This window comes from Anabas testudineus, chromosome 15, assembly GCF_900324465.2.
Source record: "Anabas testudineus chromosome 15, fAnaTes1.2, whole genome shotgun sequence".
Classification (NCBI taxonomy): Eukaryota; Metazoa; Chordata; class Actinopteri; order Anabantiformes; family Anabantidae; genus Anabas; species Anabas testudineus.
In genome coordinates this window covers 10,739,707-10,761,416 of record NC_046624.1, presented here as the reverse complement: position 1 = coordinate 10,761,416, position 21,710 = coordinate 10,739,707, and the positions used below count along the sequence as shown (strand labels likewise).

The 21,710-nt window shown below is 41.9% G+C and overlaps 1 protein-coding gene across 1 annotated transcript in view; it reads right to left on the bottom strand.

Moving 5' to 3' along the window:
- Positions 1-2,649: 2,649 nt before the first annotated feature.
- zgc:171482 (zinc finger protein) overlaps positions 2,650-21,710 on the bottom strand; it is a 42,081-nt gene continuing 23,020 nt past the window's right edge. Inside the window, exons 5-7 of the mRNA XM_026355867.1 lie at positions 20,884-21,141; positions 14,133-14,229; positions 2,650-5,159 (exon numbers count right to left, since the gene is read on the bottom strand). Coding sequence (XP_026211652.1) covers positions 5,138-5,159; positions 14,133-14,229; positions 20,884-21,141 — 377 coding nt within the window. The 3' untranslated portion in view covers positions 2,650-5,137. The remainder of the gene's footprint in view (positions 5,160-14,132; positions 14,230-20,883; positions 21,142-21,710) is intronic.

The following is a 21,710-nucleotide window of genomic DNA, read 5'->3' as shown; positions in this document are numbered from 1 at the left end:
GAGCGTGTGCGTCTTGTAATGAATCTTTTAGGGCCCAGGCCCACTGCAAATGCTGTATACCAAAACACTTACATAAATCTCTCACACACACACACACAGGCACAGATTTTGATATATGAATATAAAATTAAGAACTGTATGTGTACACACACACATATCTGCTGCAATAATACATCCACACACGTTTGTTTTGCTATACAATCCTTCTGAGGACACTCATTGACATGATGCATTCCCTGCTCCCTATATCATAATCCTACACAAAACATAATTCTGACCGTAAAACTAGTAATAAGCCCAGAAATGCTATTTGAAATAGTAAAAAACGCTTAGTATTTGAAAATTTGTCCACGTAATGAAATAAAGGCACACACACACACACACACGCCTCTAAGTGAATGCCAGGGCTGAGACAGTGAGAGTGTCAGATCAGAGTTTTAATTAAAGCTTTTCTGGCCAGCTGTGCAGCACAACAGCAAAAAGCTTTTTACTGAAGGAGAGTTTGGCAAAGCTTCCTCATTTGAAAACATCAAGAGACAGATATGGATTATAGCAGAAGCCAAAACAATGTGTGTGCTGGACTGGAGCTGCAGCCTGTTTGGTTTTAGATAAAAATAAGGTTAAAAACACTGAAGTAATGAAGGGTTCAGTCTTGGTCACAAAAGCAGATTAAAGAACTTTACAACAGGGGGATACAGATGCACATAGTATTTAGCATTAATATTCGTATTATGCTAAGCTGTGATTTAAATGTTTTAAATAAATTTCACAGCTTTTAGCGTCTTATTGTAAGTATTAAAAGTCATAGTCCCACTGAGTTTTAGTAAAGCTGGGGTGCAGTTTTTTTTTTACTTTTTTATTTCTAAACTAGAGTTTTGCAAGGATGGAAAGTAGGATCAGAAACAGAGATGAACAGTGACATTACCAAATACCAAATATGCAGTTTAATAAAGTGTAATCTGGGGACAACATGGTACATTTTATTCTCTCTGTCTTGTGTTTCCCTCTCACATGGTGATGCTGGCTTGACCTTTAAAAGGTTACAGCTAATGTGTCCCGGGTCTAAGGTCAGCTTGTAGCCCCGCAAGACTAAATCAGTCTTGACACGACACACATCTCTGCAGAGATGTTACATTTTTGACTTCAGGAATCAACACACCGCTTTTTCTTTGGTGTTGATGCAGTTCTATTCAGTGCTGCACGTGTGTCTAGCTGTTCGTGATCCACTGCCTCAAATGCCAGCATTGGCTGTGGGGCTGAATACTGCGATGGTGACAATAATTGTTGACAGGAAAGCTCTGACAATGAACAGTCTGCTGCATGAAGCCGAGCATTGGAGTGGAAATCTGTTGCTACTAAGCTGTCTGGGGGTCACATCACCACTGTCGATGACAGCAGCCACAGCGTGGAACAGGGGAAGTGACAGAATCCTTTAAGTCTGTCTTTGACTTGTAGAAAGGTGTGTTCAGATGTGCAGGTTTAAGTAATGAGACAAAAAAAAAAAAAAATCTGATGTGCTTGTTGTCTGTCTTTATTCTATGATTATTTCTCTTTCCTTGTGATGGGTGCTCCTCTGAAATCCATTAATACTCATTTGTCATGAAGTGTGACTCATTGTTTATAATTGCTTCGCACTAATGGGGAGACAGAACCATACAGTGTTAAAATTGTCTCTTTTCTTTTGACCTTTTCCTTTGTGTGACCTGTGCCACGTATCTCAGGACATAGCTCCATCTTGACATTTCCAGCAAATGCTCCTCATAATGATGCAGTTGGATGAGGTCACACACAGGAAACTGCAACATCCAATCTACTGATTCTCTGGGTACTATTACTGCGACTCAGTGATTCTCCTCCAACTTTGTTGGAATGGTTACACAATCAATTACCACAGTTAATTTAGTGTACACTCTGCAGCGCGCCTGAGCCACGCTAATGTTGCCGCTGAGTTCAAGAAGCCGAGCTGTGAGATGCACCTTCGGTAAAGAGATTATTTTTGCAGAAAGACATCCCAGCAGAACGTGGGGTGACAGTGACGGGGTCATGAATATGGAAGAGCCGAGATAACGCCCTACTGTGGGCTAAGTGGAATGGTGGCCTAGTATTCTCACACCCACTGACTTAACAGTACACAGAGGTTGGATGGAGCAGTGCAAATGACACAGTGTAGACTTCAGTGTTTTATTTAGCTCGTCTCCTGTCGACTACAGTGGGTCATTAAAGGCGCACAGCATCTCCTGTTTGTACTGATTTCCTCTCCCTCCTGCCGCGTTCTCCTCTCTCTTACACTTGTTTTCTCATGCATTTGCAGTACTGTTCTTTGTAAATAACAAGCTTGTTTTCCATTTACGGAAATGACAAGAAGATGACAAACATTTTGCTTCGTTGTGGTCTTACTGATGAGCCTAATGCGCTCCTCTTGAAAGTGGCGTTAGTCGCTGTTTGCTTAACCCAAACTTCCTGCCTCCCTCTTTTGCTCATCTGACAGAAACAGGAATGTTACTATGGAGACTTTGTTGGGAGAACTAAGCTCTGACGTTAACTGCTTCATCAGAACAAACTGTGCATTTACTTTTTTTTTTTTTTTTTTTTAATCTTCCAACGTATTCATCAGCTCTTTTACAAATTCAACACACGTCACATCCAGAAGGTTGTGCATGTGTGGCAACAAATGATCACTGCCAGGCGAAGTACATTTCACACATCTATGTAGCGGCACAAACAAACAGAAAAAAGAAAAACACAGCTCCAGATTTTGCAAGAGAAAATAGATGTAGTTGTCATCTTCATTGTATTCATCATCAGGTGTGTTTACAAATGTGCTTACAGTACACAGCTCACAGCGAGTCTCTCACCCCCACTGCAGTTGACAGCTTCACATACACTGACACCCACCCGCAAGCATCATATCACAGAATTCCTACCCATAGATACATCTCTGTCATATATTATGTAACATCTGCTAAAATATGTGACTCATGGCACAGTCATCCTCAGCAGTGTGATATATCGACACACACAGCCGCCGCTCCTATTGTGAATACACCACTGCTGTAGAGAGAAGAGTCAGTGTAAATAGTCATCAAAACAGTCATATTGCACATTAGAAATGCCAAACGGTTTGTGTGTTTTTCCTATGGCATTACCGACAACAGAGGGATTGTTAATTTTAGACATCATGGTAAAATCCAACAGTCTGGAGTCCTGCATCGTGGCCAGTCACATGTGCGAGGTTTCTCTGAGGAGACAGTCTCTGTGGTGATTGTGGTTGTCCTCGTGGAAACAGCCGTTGTTAGTGAGTGCTGTCACTCACCATCGTCCATACATTGTATTTTGGTCCACTTTTCCCCCACTGATGCTTGTCTCATTCAAAGCACGACCCACCAAAAAGCAGTTTATTTCAGTGCCAGCAGATTTGTATTTTCCAATAACAAATTCCATAATAAACACGTTTCTCTTAGCCTGTAGCTCAGTGCAGATAAACTCTATCACTACAAAACCTTTGTACTTCTTAAAACACTGACTTCACCTGCAGCTACTGCTTATTTACACAAACCACTCTTTTTGCTTCGTTAAACTATTTAATTTCAACACCACGTCGTTATGGGTTGTTAATACTACAGTGTGATTGCATAAAAAACTATTACTCATCCATACGTCCGCAGAGTTTTAAATCAGCTTATTTGTAAGTCGCTTTCTTCCCTGTGAACTGAACCAAGCACAAAACAAATCATTTTTAACAGAGGAAGAAACGGAGCTTGAACAAGTACTAGGAGAGGCTGGTTGAGCAGAAGGAGCTGTGTCAGTCCTTTCCACAGCTCATATAGTGAAATGCTCAGGCCCAATCTCAACGCCAGGACAGGAACGTGTGCTCTCTTTGCTCATCTTCTGGTGCTACAAACCATTCTTGACACTTATCCACTCTGAAGACACTACAAATGAGTGATGTTATGACAAGCCTAATTTCTAGGTACTGTATCAAAATTAAATGTTTGTGGTGTTTAATGAATAAAAGGTGACCTCTCAGGTGCAAGCATATGCAGTAATGCATTACAAAGCTATCACTAAAGCATCACTATTGCCAAAAATGTGCAAGCAATAGGTTTTAAAAAGGCAAGTGAATGCAATGTTTTACATTTTGCATGCATTGAGCTATATCCCTGTTGTAATCTACGGCTGCTACATGGATTAGGATTGAAGTTTGTTTTTTTTTCCCCTCTGGTCATAGCAACAGAAAAAAAAAAAAAATCTGCATGTCACCCATCTCAACAGAGAAGAGTCATTTTTGCCACCTCTGGACTGCATCTAACATGAATATTCAGTGCTGTGGGAATGTTTTTTCAACAGCAGATGGTTTACAAGTTTGCTCTGACCCTCGCTGCAGAGTTTACAAGTCTTTTCTCCGCTGCTCTATGTTCTGTCACAGAGCCTCATCTCCAGGTTCTGATGGCATATATAAAAAGATGGGACACGAACTGACGCATCCAGCGTTTGAAATAACGTGACACAAATCCACATCTGCAGACCAAATGAGAATCAAAACCAAAAATGAGGTCGTCGGGAGTGTTCTTACCCCTCGGATCTGATAGTCTGGGCCTGAGTTGGTCTCGAGTGGTCTGACAGTGAGCCATGCATGCGCCACCATCAGCATCACTGTATGTGGAATGAATGTGGAACCGTCAGAGCACTTGGGGGACAGCTAGTTATAGAGTTATTATTACTGCTGCTCTATGACGATCATTGTAATGGTTATTAGCACTCTGGGCAACGCACTGACATCAATTCAATTTTAGGATTGTGGTTCACACAGGAGTTGTATGGCAATATGCAGTTCTTGTGTTGAGAACTCATATCAAACACTTAGGTGCTGAATAAATCTCAGATATATTTTTTAGATTAAAGATAGAAATAAACACACTCACAACGACCCACACATGGGTACGGCAGGTGTGTACATGAATGCCCGTGACACCCATATACACACACGTGCACACACAAATAGACGCACACGCTGAAATTACGCTGCACTACTTTCTCGTGTAATTCATTTTGTGACGCAAGTCCTTTTTCCTGAAGTTGTTTATTCCAATAATCTCTGTCTTCAACTCTTCTTTCCATCGTGGTCTGTCTCTGCGGCTCACTGCTGGTGTTGCTTCAGGCTAAAAACAAAACACAGGAAAGAATTTGTTAGTCTTGTTTTGCCTCTGACACGGGCAGATCCGACAAGACATGGCTCTTTAACCACAGGGAACATCAAGCCCACTGGGGAGAAGGATATTCGGTTTGTGCCGTGCTCGGTCTCTGGGAAGTAATCTCGTTTACCTGTAAATCCATGTCTCATGCCATTCTTAATATAGCGTAGATAGCGAAATAAACACGGTCTCTGTTGGCAATGTATCAAAACAAATGTGCAGAGATGTAACGTTGTAACCCTTCATTGCTTTTATTCCTCTGCTGCACTGAAAAGAATTTCTTTTTACCAGGAATGACAGCTCTATTGTATGTGAAGTACTGTACTACCCAGTGGTCCTGTATCACAATCTTCTCCTAATTACACCCATCTATTATGTCTTCTATCTGGTTGTTCCCGAAATTAAAACAAAGGAGAAAGACAGGAGCATAAACTCTCATGTTTAGGGTCCAATAATTACTTTTTTGGCCTTTATCTTGAGCTGCTGATTGTTTTTCATGATGACAGGTGCAATTCCAGAGGCAAACACACCACATTTAATTAAAACGGAGAGATAAGTTGGAGTGGAGCTCATGCTAGGCAACATCTACTGTATTGAGTAAGCAGTTTTAGTCAAATTTATCTTGACCCCCTTCGTTCCTACTACAGAGGAGTTTAAAGGACAGCTGGTGATCTTTGCAAAGTGTAATTGAAATGAAAATATCAAATTTGCATTTATAGTTGGTCTCAATTATTCAACTGCCTGAAGCCTGAATGTCACAACAGAAATTTAAACAATAATGGACAGATGATACAATGCCTCTTTCACTATTCCTGTTGTCAGTTTGCTGTGCTTTTTCACTTGAATATTGCAGTTTTGAAATGTTTTCACCTCAATATGAGCTTTTTGCTGCAGTTAGGAGAGACAAACCAAATTAGACACACGCTTAGTAAGAATAAAATATGGTTTCCATTTGTGATGATCAGTGTGAGCCTGAAATGAAAACATTTCAAATAAACAGTAAAACTTAATTCCACCATTTTCATCACAACCCTTGTTAAAATGCACTTTTCCACTGTGTCCTAATTGGAGCATCACCATCGCCCCTGCCCACACAAAAACTCACACACACACTAATGACGCGAGAGAAAGGAGGAGGAATACTCGGGCACCCTAGCTGTCAGCACCTATCCCGGTAATGGTTGTTAAAACAGTAGCCTCTACGCCCTGTCTGCTCTGTCAGGACTCATCTAGCATTTTGGGCTCTCTGTGGAGCTGGGGGGACAAGACTCTGGTAACCTGTATTGTTCTCTGGGAGGGGACAGTAAGGCAAGGTAAGGAGGGAGGGAACAGCAAGAGGTGAATGCGAAAGTGAAAAGGGCAGAATGAGGGGGCAAAGGTGCGACCTAAGTCCATTCTGAGGGGCAAGAGTGTAAAATAGGGCAGCGTAGTACTGTCTGTGCAGAACGCAGCGATCCAATGCACCTTGCTATAATTATTTATAGGTTCAGAGTTTTATTAAATAAAATGATTCATAATTAGGGTCGGTATAAATTACAGTATGAGTGTCAGGGCTGCAAGCTAATGACTATTTTCATCATTAGTCTGTCATCACAGTCGTCTTCAAATAGTGTTAAGCTGAGATTTTACACTGATACTACACGGACGGATATTCTCAACACCCAAACCCAACTCCACAGAACATATACAATACAAAAGACAATGCTAACAAGTGGGGAATCTTGGTTATGACAGAATGATGAAAGACACGAAAGTAGAAGCCGATGAAAGTTGTGCGGTAAAAAAGGTCATGGTCAATAAGTGAAGGCAGTTAATAGACTAATCTAATAATCTGTCTGAGGGCCACATGTGGGATGTGGCATATACTGTTTGAAGATGAGTGTGTGCAAGTGAGAGCACAGAGCGCACATGTGCCTCTGTGTCCATAGGAGGCATCTGTGAGGATGTGAAGGTCACCCTGGCACATCCTGTGCGTGTGTGTATGCCAGGTAAACATAGCTCTGCAGTGGCAGTTGCTAAGGTAGCAAAGCTATGAGTCATGACCCTCCCCACCCCACCACCCTCATCTTATTAACATGACAGACAGAGACGCTAAGGGCTCTGTGTGTGTATACAAAAACTGTGTGTGTGATTTTCGGGTAGAGGGTGTGAGAGGAGACAGGACCCGGTGCCCCCTGAGGGAGATGAGAAGAGCCTAATGCATGAGCCTACGTGTGCGCGGTAGAGGAGGCATGTGAGAGGAACGTTAACCAGCGACAGCTTGGAATTAACCTCTTCCTTTGCCTTAAGCGGGGAGAGGATACGTGCACACACATACATGCGGCAATAATAAGTCCCCAACTGAACCATTTGCATTCAGAGACTTTACACTAAGCATTGTAAACGTGCATAGTCCCCATCTTTCCCTCTCTGCCATTCCCTCTTAAATGTGCCTTAGCTTGTTTAGTAGCTGCTGTGTATGTGTCCTCTGTGATACTGATGCTGAATAATTACCAGGGTGAGTAGGCTAAATGGATTGTCCCCGACCTCACCACCATAGCCGGGGGGCTTGCATTAACATCAGCATCAACATCACACACACTAATACACAAGCACACACGCTATGCACATAAACACACATAAAGCCAGGCCATAGGTCAGACTTGTATAATGAAAAAAACAACAACCAGGAAGCAAAGGCCATTCGGTCTAAGTGAGCACTGTGAGCATGGATAATATTATACGGGTAGTTAAAGGCACATAGTGTCAGTGGTCAGAAATACCACCATGCTGACAGTTCCCATCAAGTAAACTGCTTTACTGCTTTCTTTGCTTGTTCTTGTGGGCTCCTAGGAGCTAATTAGTGCCAGTCTTGTTTTATTCTGTTTTTTTTTCTCCCCTATTTTTATACATGTACTGTATAAAACTTTTCAGGATGTGTAATTTGCTGATATTACCTTGGGGATATTCTGTACTGTCGCTATAAACTCTTTAACTGCACCTTTTCTGATTCAGACCAAAATGAAGCAGGCAGAAAAGGATTCCTGTAATGGATTTGATTCAGCATGCAAAGAAGCGAGTACGATTGGCATTAACGTTGGCGGATACTCAAAAGCTGCTGCACTAAGTAACTGTTTTATAGGCCGAATAAGTGCAGTAAAAACAACAACAACAAAAAAACATTATAGTCCATCTAAACAGTTGCTGCTACTGTCTTTTTCTGATTGGACATAATTTGTTGAACCACTCATGTTCTTATCATTCAGTTCTGTTGTAACCACATTAGTGTGATTTCTATCTAATTTATATTGTTTACATAACAGCTGCAAAATAAACAATACAGTATATTGTTTACACACATAGACTAGTATAAAATAATTATGCACGTAATGTAAGCACATCACGGTGTTGCTGGTGTACTGTAATATCCATGCTGACTTCCATGGAAAACAAAACATACTTTTCATGCAGCATCTGCCATATGTATCATATATGTAAAAGACCAAAGTTTCCTAGCCTCTGCTTCTACAGTGTATTATTATTTGGTGATGGCCTTTTACCACTCGTGCATAACTTCATACCACCATCCATTAAAGCAGGGATGCTGTAACCACTTGGAACAGCGTGCTACCATCCGAACACTGAGCCCTGATTTTTACACAGCTTTAGGGTGTTAAAATCTAACTCGGCTCCTGTATTGCTGCTATATATTCATACTTTAATTTTACCTTTTTCCACATTAGCCATTCGTTTTTTTAAAGAGTCGGGAGCCAAATGTGGGGAATTTTCATCTATCTGGTTCGGTTCTGTCTGCTGGCCAGCTAAGTGCATTGGCTTAATTGCAACACCCTGTAAACTGTGAAAATGCTCTGCCAAGTTTATCTAGTTATATCTCTCTTGTTATCATCCAGCACAGGTCCAATTACAGCAGCCGGTCTGGAGTATCTCGACACAGTCTGCAGTGTTTCAAATGACCTGCAGCTGACTGTGTATGAAGCAGATGCATAGCACAGATAAGAGGAGCTGGCAGATTCATCCAGCTGTTTGAAGAATACAGATATTTGTTGTTGTTTTGACAACACATTCCTGATGCCAAACATCACACACAAATAAATAGACACACACACACACACACACACACACACACACACACACACACACACACACACACACACACACACACACACAGTTTTCATGGATGTTTCTTCAGTGAGCACTAATCCCTGCCGCTGTCAGCCGTGCTTTCGTCTCCTCCAGAAAGCTCCTTACCCAAGCCAAAGCTCATCCTGAGTGTGAAAGGACACATACACAACCCACAAAAATGCATGTAGACACACACACACACACACATACGCTGAAAGTAAGGGTGGGGGATCTCACGTCACTTTGGCAAAGCTGCGTCCACCCTGTCAACAACCCAGAGATAAGAACAAAACAATTTCAATAGCCTCTTTTGCATAAGTGCCTGCAGCCATTTCTACATTCACACACATGCACGCAAATATAGACAGACCTAGATTACATTTGTGCAGCACATCAGGCAGCTTGTTCTTAAAGATAGTAGACTTGGTAAAAAAAAAAAAAAATGCTTGTACTCATGCCATGTGATGTAAAAATAAACCAACTTTAATGCAACTCAACTCTCGTTCGTGTCCTTTTATTTCTGAACTTGCAATGCCTTAGAGGTTGGCTCATATTTGTGCTACAGCCTGTGTGTGTGTGTGTTTGTGTATCAGTGTGTTTGCACCTCTATGCAAGCAGAAAAGTGACACTTTGCAAAATGTGCTGCGCAATCCAGTGTGACAGAGGTATTATTTGGTATCAGATCAGGCTCCCATACGTTGCGATGGCAAATGAACGCTGATGTAGAGAAAGGGGTTGGGTTAAGTGCACTGTATGTGAATGAGTCTTAGTCTGTACTACACTTTATTTTACTTTATAATTTATTTATCTGTATTGTGTTTTACCTGACTGGCTGGATGAAGGCAGAGGAAGTGAGATCAATGAGGTGGAACCTCTGTTGTTGTACTGTGGTTCCCAGAGGATTGATAGAGACGTGCAATGCAGCTGGCAAGACTTATTTTCAGTACCAGTGTCTACTCTGTTTACAGTGTGCATTGCCTAATAAGTCTCTGAGTGCTCAGGGCTGTTGCACTGTAAAACCAGTCTGAGGGCTATCTCTCATGAACCTGTTCACACTTAATGCACACTGGAGGTCTGCATTCCTATAGATGCTGCTTAAGGGAATTACACACAATTCATATTACTGTTAAATAAAATAAAACAGAGATGCCTTTTCACTTCCACAGGCTTTTTCACTCCCTGCTCCGTGCTTTTATTTTGGCATCCTTCCAGCCCTCCTCCTTGCCCTCAGTCTCCCACTTTTCACAGTCACCTTGATTAGTCTCACCTCTGTCTCCCTGCCGTCCTCTTCCCTTTTTAAACTTTCCCTCATCCAGTACTCACCTGCCGGATTGTAAAACCATGTTATCTTTTCAGCCATGCCACCTTGCTCTGACTTGTATTCTGTGTTTTGCAACCTGCCTTCTGCCTTGGACCTTGCTTTTTCTCCTGAATGAAGGGCTGTGTTTACCTGCCTACTGGTGTTTGGATCTTTTGCTCACCCCCAGAGGGGTGTTGCACATAACCAAGAAGAGTCTAAGCTGGGTTATCCTGGTTGAACTTTATGTTTAGCTAGTAGAAATTAATGTTTTCTGCTATATATTGCCTCATTTCATATATTCTGCTTTAAAATACCACACATAATGTTTGAATTATGCCTACAATGGTTTGTTTTTTTTACTATTTCTATTTTTAGAACTATTCATGTGGCTTAATTACTCTCAGGCTACTTTTAAAAGTTTTTCGGGACAGGTCTGATCCTTTGCCAGTTGAAGACCAGTACCTAATCGACAGATACAGATTCTCATTATTTCTCTCGGCTTTGTCATCCATGTATAAAACACCAGACACCGCGAAGCCACGCTCTCACTGTCCCAAAGATGGTGTGTGTAACTCTGTGATTTAGTTTGTGTCTCAGCCTTCCCCTATGTCATTGGTGCAGTCGATGGCACCCTAAAGGAGGGAAAACAAATGAAATGTACAAATTGCGAACTGTGGATTTTCCTGAGGAACGTGCACTGCTGAAGAACCACATTTAAGGCATTTATACTACAGCTGTTTAGTGCATATGTTCAGTAACTCCGTGCATTGTAACCATATTTTCTTTTGGTTCTTTTTATGTGTCTCCTCCTCTCAGATCTATTGGGGAAACTGGGGGTAAACTGCTATTTGACAAGCATGTTGTCATTGATGTCTTGCTGCTGTTGGATGGGAGTAAAGCTGGAAACTTGCTGGAGACAATTGTCATGTTAAGCAGGGAATGTGTGGGCAAGTAAATGTGTAGTCACAACCTGAATAAAGGAGGTCCCAGTAATAGTAAGTGTAAAAGTGTTTTGAGCTTAGGTTTGGACTCTCCTCTTGTCACAGGGGGCAGATGCAAACCTGCAGCCTTCTGTATCCCTCGACATCACCAACCGCTCCCTGTGCTACATAATGCCAGGATTATGTTTCCTGGGAATAATATTGAGTAAATTCCACTGCTCTGTAATAAGAATGAAGCCCAGCTCTGCACACACCAGACTTCATCCACTGTCATTCCTGAAAGCTTGTGTGATCAGGTCAATGAGAGGCCTTTTCCTCCAGGCCCAGTGACCTATCAGTCCTATGACTGTAAATCTGTACCTCTCTCAGACTGTCTCTCACTGCCCTCTATCCGTCAATGCCCTGTCAATCCATCCCCACCATCCTAAGCACTAAAGCCCCACAGCTATCAGCAACACTGGGTTCCCCTCAGTGTCTACTCCAGATGCACTTTATTTCTCAGGCTCCACTTTTAAATAGAATTTAAAGGGATATTCCTTCAGCTGCAGTGCTGCGACTTTCTGTTTTCCATCTGCCTCCTCTTAACTATTTTATCTTAGTCTTGTGCTGTCTCTTGTCTTTTTTTTATTCTATGACCTCTGTGTCTTCCTGTCTTTCTGCTTCTCTCCTCCCATGTGTCCGTCTCCCTGTTTGTTTAGTGCATCATCACGCTCGTGCCTGTCTGTCTCGTTACTCTTTAACTCTCTTATGAACATGACGCTTGCAGTGTGTCTTCTCCTCCTTTCTACTTTACTGGCAGAAGTGAATTATGAGCTGTCATTTTTTTCCATGCTTCTCTGCAGAGATATTACACATCTCAACAATCACGCGTTTTAGGAGTTTAGTTGATGCTCTTGTTCAGGCTGACTTGGAGTGAGCATCACTTAGCAGTATCTTGCTTAGTGGCATATTGCTGTAAATGGATGTTGCCTTCTACAATCTTCACTTCTGTGGCCTTTAGTTTCACCCAGAACACACAAAAAGAGGAATTCCTTCTACTCACTATCATCTTTCTAAAATAATGTCTATGCAGTTACTTATGGTAATTCTTCACCCTTGTCAAAATGCTCTGCCATATTACAACAAAAACTCAATCTGTGGTAGGAAAGTTTGCTTCCTGTTTTTGTGTTAAGCAAATCAGCTACATTGTTAGTATGTCTCACAGCTTCTGTCATGTCGATGCAGATCATGTAAATATATTGCTAACAATTAATATGCTAATATAAATATAATTTGTACAGTGACCAGTGGACATAATCATTTGGAATTTATCTTACTTCTAAAAAGAAGTAAATAAAAGAAGATTTATTATTTACTTTTTGTCTTCTTTCACTTTCTCATCCTTGTTATCAGTGTTGTTTTTCTCACTACACCCACCACTCTCTGTGTAAGAGTTAGCTGGCAGAAGTTTGGTGTGTGTGCAGCCCAGACAAGTTATGCAGCAGGGTGGGTAAACACAGATACATCAGCTGAAATGCCTCAATTCTCCAAAAAACTCTGCAAAAGACAAAAGGAAAACAAGAAGTGGTCGCAACAACAAAATTATATCCTCAAGGACCCTTTTATCTCATAAATACTCTATTCCTAATGCACTTAATTTCCATTACATTGTTTCACATACAAAGAGATGCACACACACACACACACACCCACCCACCCACCCACCAGTACACTGCCTGTAACCATGCTCACAGCAATCTCATGGTAAATGCATGAAATCCAACTGTTCCATACGACACTGTCGTCCTGCTGTTTGATATAATTTCCCTTAAATTGGCTGTGATTACATTTTCTGAAGTCAGTAATAAAAATGACCAAACTTCATTGTCTGATTGTCATGCTTTGTGACAAATTGCAATTTTTCCATTATGCTACTCCAGTCTGCTCCACATCTCTTTACATGGCTCACTGTACTGAATGTGCTTTTATACATGAATTTCAGCGAGTGAAAGGAGGATGAGCCATTTTGCTTATATCTAGTGGGACCATCAGTCTCCTTGTGTCTTTCTCTACCAGGGCTATGATCCTCTGGTCTCAAAACCACCGTGTTAACAAGGCATGACTATCATACCTTGTGCCGTTTCACTCCAGGTTGAATTGTTATCACAGTACAGATGCTTACCATTGTAGCTTTGTTTCCATGTATTTCCCGTGTGAAAGCACACTGCTAGATATAGGGCAGACAGGAAAAATGACTGCTTTGAATGAAATGGCTGCACATGCATCTTGCCTTAATCACTCAGCCTGCTTTAGTTCCCTCACATAATGCCTTTTGTGTGTCTAAAATCTTGATGGAATGAATTGTAAAAACAAAGGCACATACTTTACAATCAGTCTGTCTGCCTTCAAAGGTAATCACAGTATAACATTCTGTGCTCACGGCAAATTCTTAAACTATTAGTGCAAAAAAATGAAAGAGGAGGCTGCAAGAGAGAATTTCAAACTCTTCCTATACTTTCTCAACTGGCCAATTGCCACATACAGTGATTTGATTGTCTGTCAGTCACCAAACCAAAAATGCTAAATTGCTGTACTCACTTGTTCTGGTGCTTGGAGCCCTGAACGTGTGCATGGTACTGCTCGATGGAATTGAGGACCACACTGCAGACACTGCAGGAGTAACTACTGCGCAGCCCTGGAAAGACACAACCGCACAAGTACAGTGGTTACTTTGAGGGCACTTCCAATAAAATAAAAGTGTTGGTTCATTAAAATCCCTAAATGCTGTCATCATCTGGATCATCAGCAGCAGTAGCACTGAAGCCAGCACGAGCAACAAAAAAAAAAAATTGAACTGACACTAGATAACTATCTTATTTTTACACTCTGCAGTGCAGAATAATTTTGCTAATTAGGGTGCATCTGGAAAAAGATTTGATTAGACGAATCATTAGCAGAAAGCCAATTACATTTTTAGATCCTTAGATCACTGCCTTCTTCTAGTGCCCATGGGTATATGTGTGTGAAGGTGCCTTTTGAAACTTGAACTTCAATAGGGTGAAAAGAATTAGGACACTAGGGGTATGGCAAGAAGAGTGCAGTGGGTTGTGCAACATTGTGCTGTACAGTGTAGAGCTGTGTGCACATGCACACTTGTATTGTATTTGTGAATGTGTGCTTGACATGGTGTGGCTTAGACACAGATGTGAACTAATTAGAGGGTTTGCAGGTGGTCGAGATGAACACCCAAAAATAGATGGGAGAGGATGGAGATGCCGACGGAGTCGAGTGAAGAGAGACTGGGAGGCAGGGCGGAGCGTTAGGTAGAGGGAGCAAGTGAAAACAGGAAATTTCTGGAGAGAAAAATATAAAGTATATAAAAAGATGGATAATGAGTTGTCACACTGCAGCAGTGACGCAAAATGCGTGCTAGGGCTTCATGACCACAGGAGAGAACATGGCGGTTATCCCTGTCAAAAAACATCCTTCACGTTTTGACCACGTCATGGCAGCACTGATTTTAAAATGTTTTCCACAAGGTCAGAGAAAGCTCTGTCGGTGTGGGCGGGGCAATCAGCAACATGACATAATTGGCTGTGTATGTCAGCGATGCAATGAAGTGCTATTTTTCTTCTTCTCACATTTTTCACACCGTAGAGCCGTCACTGCAGAACTGGTGATCACAGATAAACAACCTTGACACTTTGGGTTGTAAGACAGAGGAGTCAAGAAATTAATTGCTTGATGTTTCCCCCCCCACCCACCCCGCCACCTTAACTGTGCTTTATTTTTGTTTTTCTTTTGGTGATGAACGTGTAATTCTGGGTGTGTGTTGCAACTGAAATCTTGTTTGCTTGCCTGTGTGTGGGTGCCCTTTTCTCTACTGTCATTACTGTCCTTGAGATTTATGAGTGGTCTGTATATTCCATCACCTTTTGACCTTCTGTGGGGGTAATTGGCGAAGTATGTTGGAAGATGAAGTTGTAATACAGTTAAGAGTGGTGGGAGGTCATTTAGACTGGGTTTGGGCTGCATAATGTGGCATAGCTACTCCCTGTTGTGTCAGAGTTGCTCTGTGCGTTTCAGGGGTGATTAAGGACAAGCAGTCATTTACAAGAAAGCCATGACTGAATTAGTTGCCTGGAGTTAGCGCTGTCTTGGCTTAAATGCTATATTAAATGATATTTTGCATCTATTAGGAGCTAACTAAATCTGCATGTGTGAAGGAGAAAAAAAGAGAGATAGTACATCCTCTTCTGCCAAAATGTCATTACTTCTGTTCTGTCTTAATGAAAAGGCTATTAATCGGAGAGGAGATAATTTGGAAAATAAAGGAATGATAAGTCTCTTTCCCATTGTCCTTCCCTTTCTCTTTCCCGTAATTCTTTACTGCCACAAGGATTACACAAAGAGGTCTATTCTTGTGTACCAGTTACGAGTGGTTTATGTACGTGTGTGTGTGTGTGTGTGTGCGCGCAGGCAGCGTCCCTGCTTTTAGCCTGATTGATGTCACCTCCCCACTGCCTGGTCGAGTAGCACTGATGTGCAATATGCTGCAATTTGTGCGTGTGCAAGAATATGTGCCAGTATTTTGAATACACACGCCAACATAGACATGTACATGCACGGCCACATGCGCAGACGCTGTGTTTTGGTTAATAATGCAGTTCTAGCGTAAAACCATGCTGCTCCCTAATCCATGTTAATTACATGCAGGGAATGTGCTCGTGTGCAGCGTGAATGACAGCATGCAGTGCAGGGTTGTGAGTGTGGTTTCTTTTTTTTTTTGTGTGTGTGTGTTGAGCAGTATTTGTGAGGGTGTTCTAAGCCTTGTTAATTAGTCAAGAAGATATGCCAGGGAAATCGAAAGGAGGGGGTGAGATGAGCTAAAGCAGTGGGTGTGGAGCTGTTTGTGGCTGTCATTTAATGTACAGAGCCTTCTGGCATTGCTGGTACCTCTGGCATATAGACGCCTAAATGCTTGTCAAAAGAAAAAAAAAGCAATATAAGCAATGTCTTCCTGCAGTTTCTGATATATTCTAACTTAGCATTTTGTTCATGGCTCGTTCCATTTGGACTCTGTCAAACTCTACTTCAGCTTCTTATAATATAATATTGACTCTCTTGTGGGTTTTCTGGTAGTGGCCAGCACTGATCTTTGTGAAAACTAGTGGGGTGTGAACATTGTTAGTAGAATAGGGGGCTGGCTATAAGACACAAACTGATGAAATGAGCTTTATGCACACTGTCCCATCATGGCTGAACATCAAGTTACATAGAATTTCCTCTATTTTCCACGCAAGTCCTGCAGGACTGCCTGCAACAGAGAATCTCTCTGTAAGGTATTCATCTGTAATTTTATTCACTGTGGAGGCAGGATAATAGTTTACAGAGCTCTCACTATCCCCAGAGCCTTTGTGCTGTGGCACACCATTAGTTTACCATGCGCTCTGCAAGATTAAAAAGAAACTGGATCCAAAAAGAAGCCCTTTGAGATGCAATCAAAACCAACAGTCTGCAGCAAAGGCTTGACAGTACATCTCCCAGAAATATATCGCAAATACCATGGCAGGGATGGGTTGAGTGTTGGGTTAGAGTCAGATTGAATCCAAATGGAACTTCACCAAGCAACAAAGTTAAGCGGACTTCCAGAGACTTCTAATTAGTTTTATAGTGAATATGACAGTAATTGGAAAGACCATCTGTTTCAGACAATTGTTATGCACAAGGAACAAACTGTGTTTCTGAACTATTCCTTTTAAATAAAATGACCAGATTCATTTACATTTTTAGGTTGACAGTGCAATTTGTTTCAGTTTCTTTCTCTCACTTATTGTAAAGGTAGTTCATAGAAACGCACTGATGTCCAAGCTGGGTGTCGTATGAGTGTGTTTGAAATTGGTGCCAACTGTTGGTGTTGAGTTTTAGGACTTCTTTTTATCCTTAGTTTGGCAAAAATACAGTAAAAATGCTTTTACTCTTTGTCTGATTTCATCATCAAACTCAGTATAGACCTATTATTACTTTGTAAAGTGTATATGGCAAACATGCATGCAAATTGCTTAATTACACATTTAAGAGCTGCTATGAAACATTTTGTTTCATCTCTTTTTATCATTCGTTTTAGTCTTTCTTTTGTCAGTCGATTTATGGTCTGTTTAATTGTTTTACTACTAAATGCTCTGCTTTGTTCACCACCTTACCAAAGGTAAGGTTACAAGCTGTTAAACCAAAACAGTAGGAGGAAAGACGGAGTTGTGTGTCACACCTTTCACATTAGATGTAGTTATTTGAACCAATGTTAAAATGCACAAGTTTCTTTTGGCTCAATTCAGGAAATATCTGATCATATAATAAATAAATCAGCCAAAAATTGGATTTTCTGTTCATAACATGTCTCAGTACATTTTTAGTTTTTACTGAATAAGTGTTTCGAGACCCAGACCTAGTTGACACGTGGGTACTTTGGATGTGGATATACAGGACCCAGACTTGTGTATATGTGCATGCTTGCGTGTGTGACTGTGTCACAGCGAGAGCTGTCTCAAGGGAGATGAGGTCAGCTCTGTCTCCCAACAGTCATCAATTACACATAATTTTCTCTGCTGTGGTGGTTCACTCTCTCTCGGGTCCTCGCACACACACACAGAGACAGACACACACTCCAGTCCTAGACGCTTATCTCACTGCTTCTAATTCTCTACTGAGTCTCCAAAGAGAAGAGACAATGTGCCGACTTTGTCTTGAGGGGTCTCTACCCCTGTCGTGATTTATGTAAAGACACAGTCGAGTCAGCTGGGCTCCATCCCTTGTCAGTAGCCACCCCTGCAGCGACTCCCTTGTCCACCTCCGTAATCCATCTCCAAGGGTTTTGTCTGGCACCTAGCCATAAAAAATAGGCATTCCCTTTTGTGTCCTGTCTGCACAATTACACCAGAAAAAATCCAAGAGTAATAAATATAAATAAATGTTCATATAAATGTCATAGGGATATTGTGACCTGTTATGGTCTTGAGAGTGTGAATAGGACAGGGAGGGGATGGGATGGGGAGAATGACAAAGAGAGATGCAGGTAAAAGTAAAGGTCAGTATTATCAATAGGACACACAACCAGCGAGACAGACTCGGTAGCTATAGTTGAGGGAGAGAGAGAATATTGCTGTGTAAATAATTCACCTGTACCTTGTGGGGAGCTAATGAGGATGACAGATGAGACATGACGAGAGTTTGGAGTCCCTAGTGGTACATATACACACACACTCACACACACACACACACACATTTACATAAAAAAACAACCACAGCAACATTAAACAAAGAGACAAGCCAGAGTAACACAGCGGGATAGCGGTGGGAAAGAGAAAAAAGAATGTAGAGACGTAACAGTTTCACAAAGGGAAAAGGAGGACAAAATGACGGAGATGAAGCACTTGGCTGAGACCACATTCCTCATTTCTCCCCCTCCTCTGTCTCATAGCTCAGCTGCAGCCTTGCGTTCAGGCCTCCCTCAGTGATTATACCCAACACACCTGTGACTTCACACCTGAAGTGGTGATAAAAGCCAATCAGACGTGAGAATCTTGCACCGATGGAAATGTGTCAAACTGAAGAACAAGCAACTACTGACAATGGAGTCGCACTATGATGAAGTGTTTCTGACCCAAGTCAGTTGTACAAACACTTGACTGATGGCGCATATAATAGATCAAATCAGCAGCGAGCGCTCTTCTTGCTTCTTCCCAAACCAGTTTGTTGCCATTGGAAAGAGCGTGGATAATAGATTTAGCAGCAGAACATCCGTTCATTGAGTACGAATGTCTTTAAACAACAGGAAAATGTCACTTGTATGTGTATTTATTATTTATTTCCAATTTTCAGTGGTTTCTGTAGGTACATGTTGAGATTTGTAGTCAAACTCTCCTAAAAACACGGCTGAGGTTGTGGGATCTGGGTCACAGTGTGTGGATGCAGGACGATATCCAACATGACACCACTTAAAGCCTCTGAGCCAGTGTAGGCGGCAACATGACTCATTCTTTTAATATGATTGGCTTCTTGAGATGATGGTTTATGTCATGGCACCTGGAGCACACAGCGAACAGCACGGCTTCGGCTCAGGGAGGATTTACATGTGTGCGCTGTGCGTGCCGTCTAACTCGAAGTAGAAGTGCGTGCAGCAGCAGTGGAGTTGCTGTGTGGCATTCGTGCGTGTGTTATGGGCTGTTTTGTTGCGGGAGGTTGAGCGTAGATGATATCACTCGTAGGAACCAGAAAAGGAAAAGCTCTATCTGTGCCAAATACTATTAATAATTTCATTAGAGTATCGTTCTGGCAGAAGTGAGCTTGTTGAATCAGTGTCCTCTTACTGCCACGTTTGTGTGTGTGGAAGTGTTTGTGAGGGAGGGGAGTGGAATAAAGGGGGAAGGAAAAATAGAATATTAATTTAGGCACAGGATTTGCTGTGGTAACTGAAATTTGATCTTGGTTTTATCACTTACTAATGTACTAATGCACTATGCCAGTTGAGTGTAGTTGTTTTTTTAGTTTGACGTTCTGCGCAGAACTCAACCCTCATTTAGGTTAAACTGTATTGGGGTTTTTCTCCTGCACACTAGAGTATGTCTTATCTTAGATAAGCCAGCAGAGGGCCTAAAAACTTTTTACATGGCAGTTTCCACATCACAGTGCTAGCACAAAAAAGTGAGAAAGCTACGCTGTAGTATGAGGAGATCCAAGAGGTTCACCGTTACAAAAGGATGAAGAATAAAGTAGTTTCAAAACTCTGCTTGCATTGCGAATCAAAGTTAATAAGCAGAGACAGATGTTTGCTTGGGGTGATGGATGAGGTAAGTATTTCATTTTATTGGCTTTGAATCCAACTCTTAAAATATTTTAGTCAGTAAACACATTTCAAAGAGCAGTCTAGTGATTCACTCCATTTGCATAAAGTTGGAGACTGAGACGATTCAGCAGTGTCCGCGGCATCCTGACTTAAATATATATAAATTAAAAGGTACTTATAAAGGTATTCAAAGCAGTTCTGTACTGTACACAAACAGAGAGACAGCAGAATGTATTATATAATCCCACAGAGGAAAGGTAGTTGTGTTGTTGCTGATCTTTCCAACATGCTGTTGATGCTGCTAATTTTATCTGTGAATAATTGGTGCAGCTTACCTTAGTGTTGCATTTGCAAAATGTACCTCAAATTAAAAGGCTTATGAACATTTTAGTCCTCCCTCACTGCAGAGGATCATGTATGTGATCGCCTCCCTTATTGTCTTTCCTCATCCATACTCCTGCCCTTCACTTGTCACTTGTGTTTTCGGCTCGGGGCCAAGAGGCTGACCTGTGCTCTCAGTGGCATCCAGACTGCCCGCTAGCTGCTCCAGGAGTCGTGCCCTGGCTGCGTTCCTGCGGTGTTTCTTGCCCTCGTAGTGCTGCTGGGCCATCAGCGGGTTGTTGAACCAGGCTCCACACAGGCAGCAATACTTCCCTGCCTCTCTTCCGCCGTTTCCACCGACCACCGTCATGGGCCAGCCCAGGTCAGGAGGAGGAGGGGGGCACACGGCGGGTTCTGTAGGCAGAGGGGTGGAAGGAGAGGAATCTGGCGAAGGAAGTGAAAAATATATATAAGATACATTTGTTCATGAAGTTACAATATTGTAACAGGAAAACGTCCTGCATTCTTACTCCCAGACACAGATCAAATCCAAAATACATGCCCACACTCTCACATGTACATTTGAGATTTATAGGTGTAGATTTTACTGCTCAAGACTTAAACAAGAGCAAAAGACCGCTGTAGGCCACATCTGTTGAACATAGCTGAGGGTTGAGAGGAGGCCATCAGTGCTCTAGGGACCAGTCTGCAAGTGCCAGCTACTCTACTCCTGAACCTTCCTCCTCACTCTTCTCTCCTCACTCTTCTATAGGGAATGGAAAAATAAATAAATGGCAGACTTTCAAGTGACCTGCTAGTCATGATATGACACTGGTTACCATGGTGATTGCCCATTAATAGCCAACAGACACTGACATGTCCGCGGGACGTGGCAGTGAAGACCGCTTACACGTGTGTGGGGAGGTCTGCCTGCATATACATGTGGGTGTTTGGGTTGTGGATTGAATGTATAATCCAGACTTGATAAAATGTGTGATGTCTTGTCTGTCTAT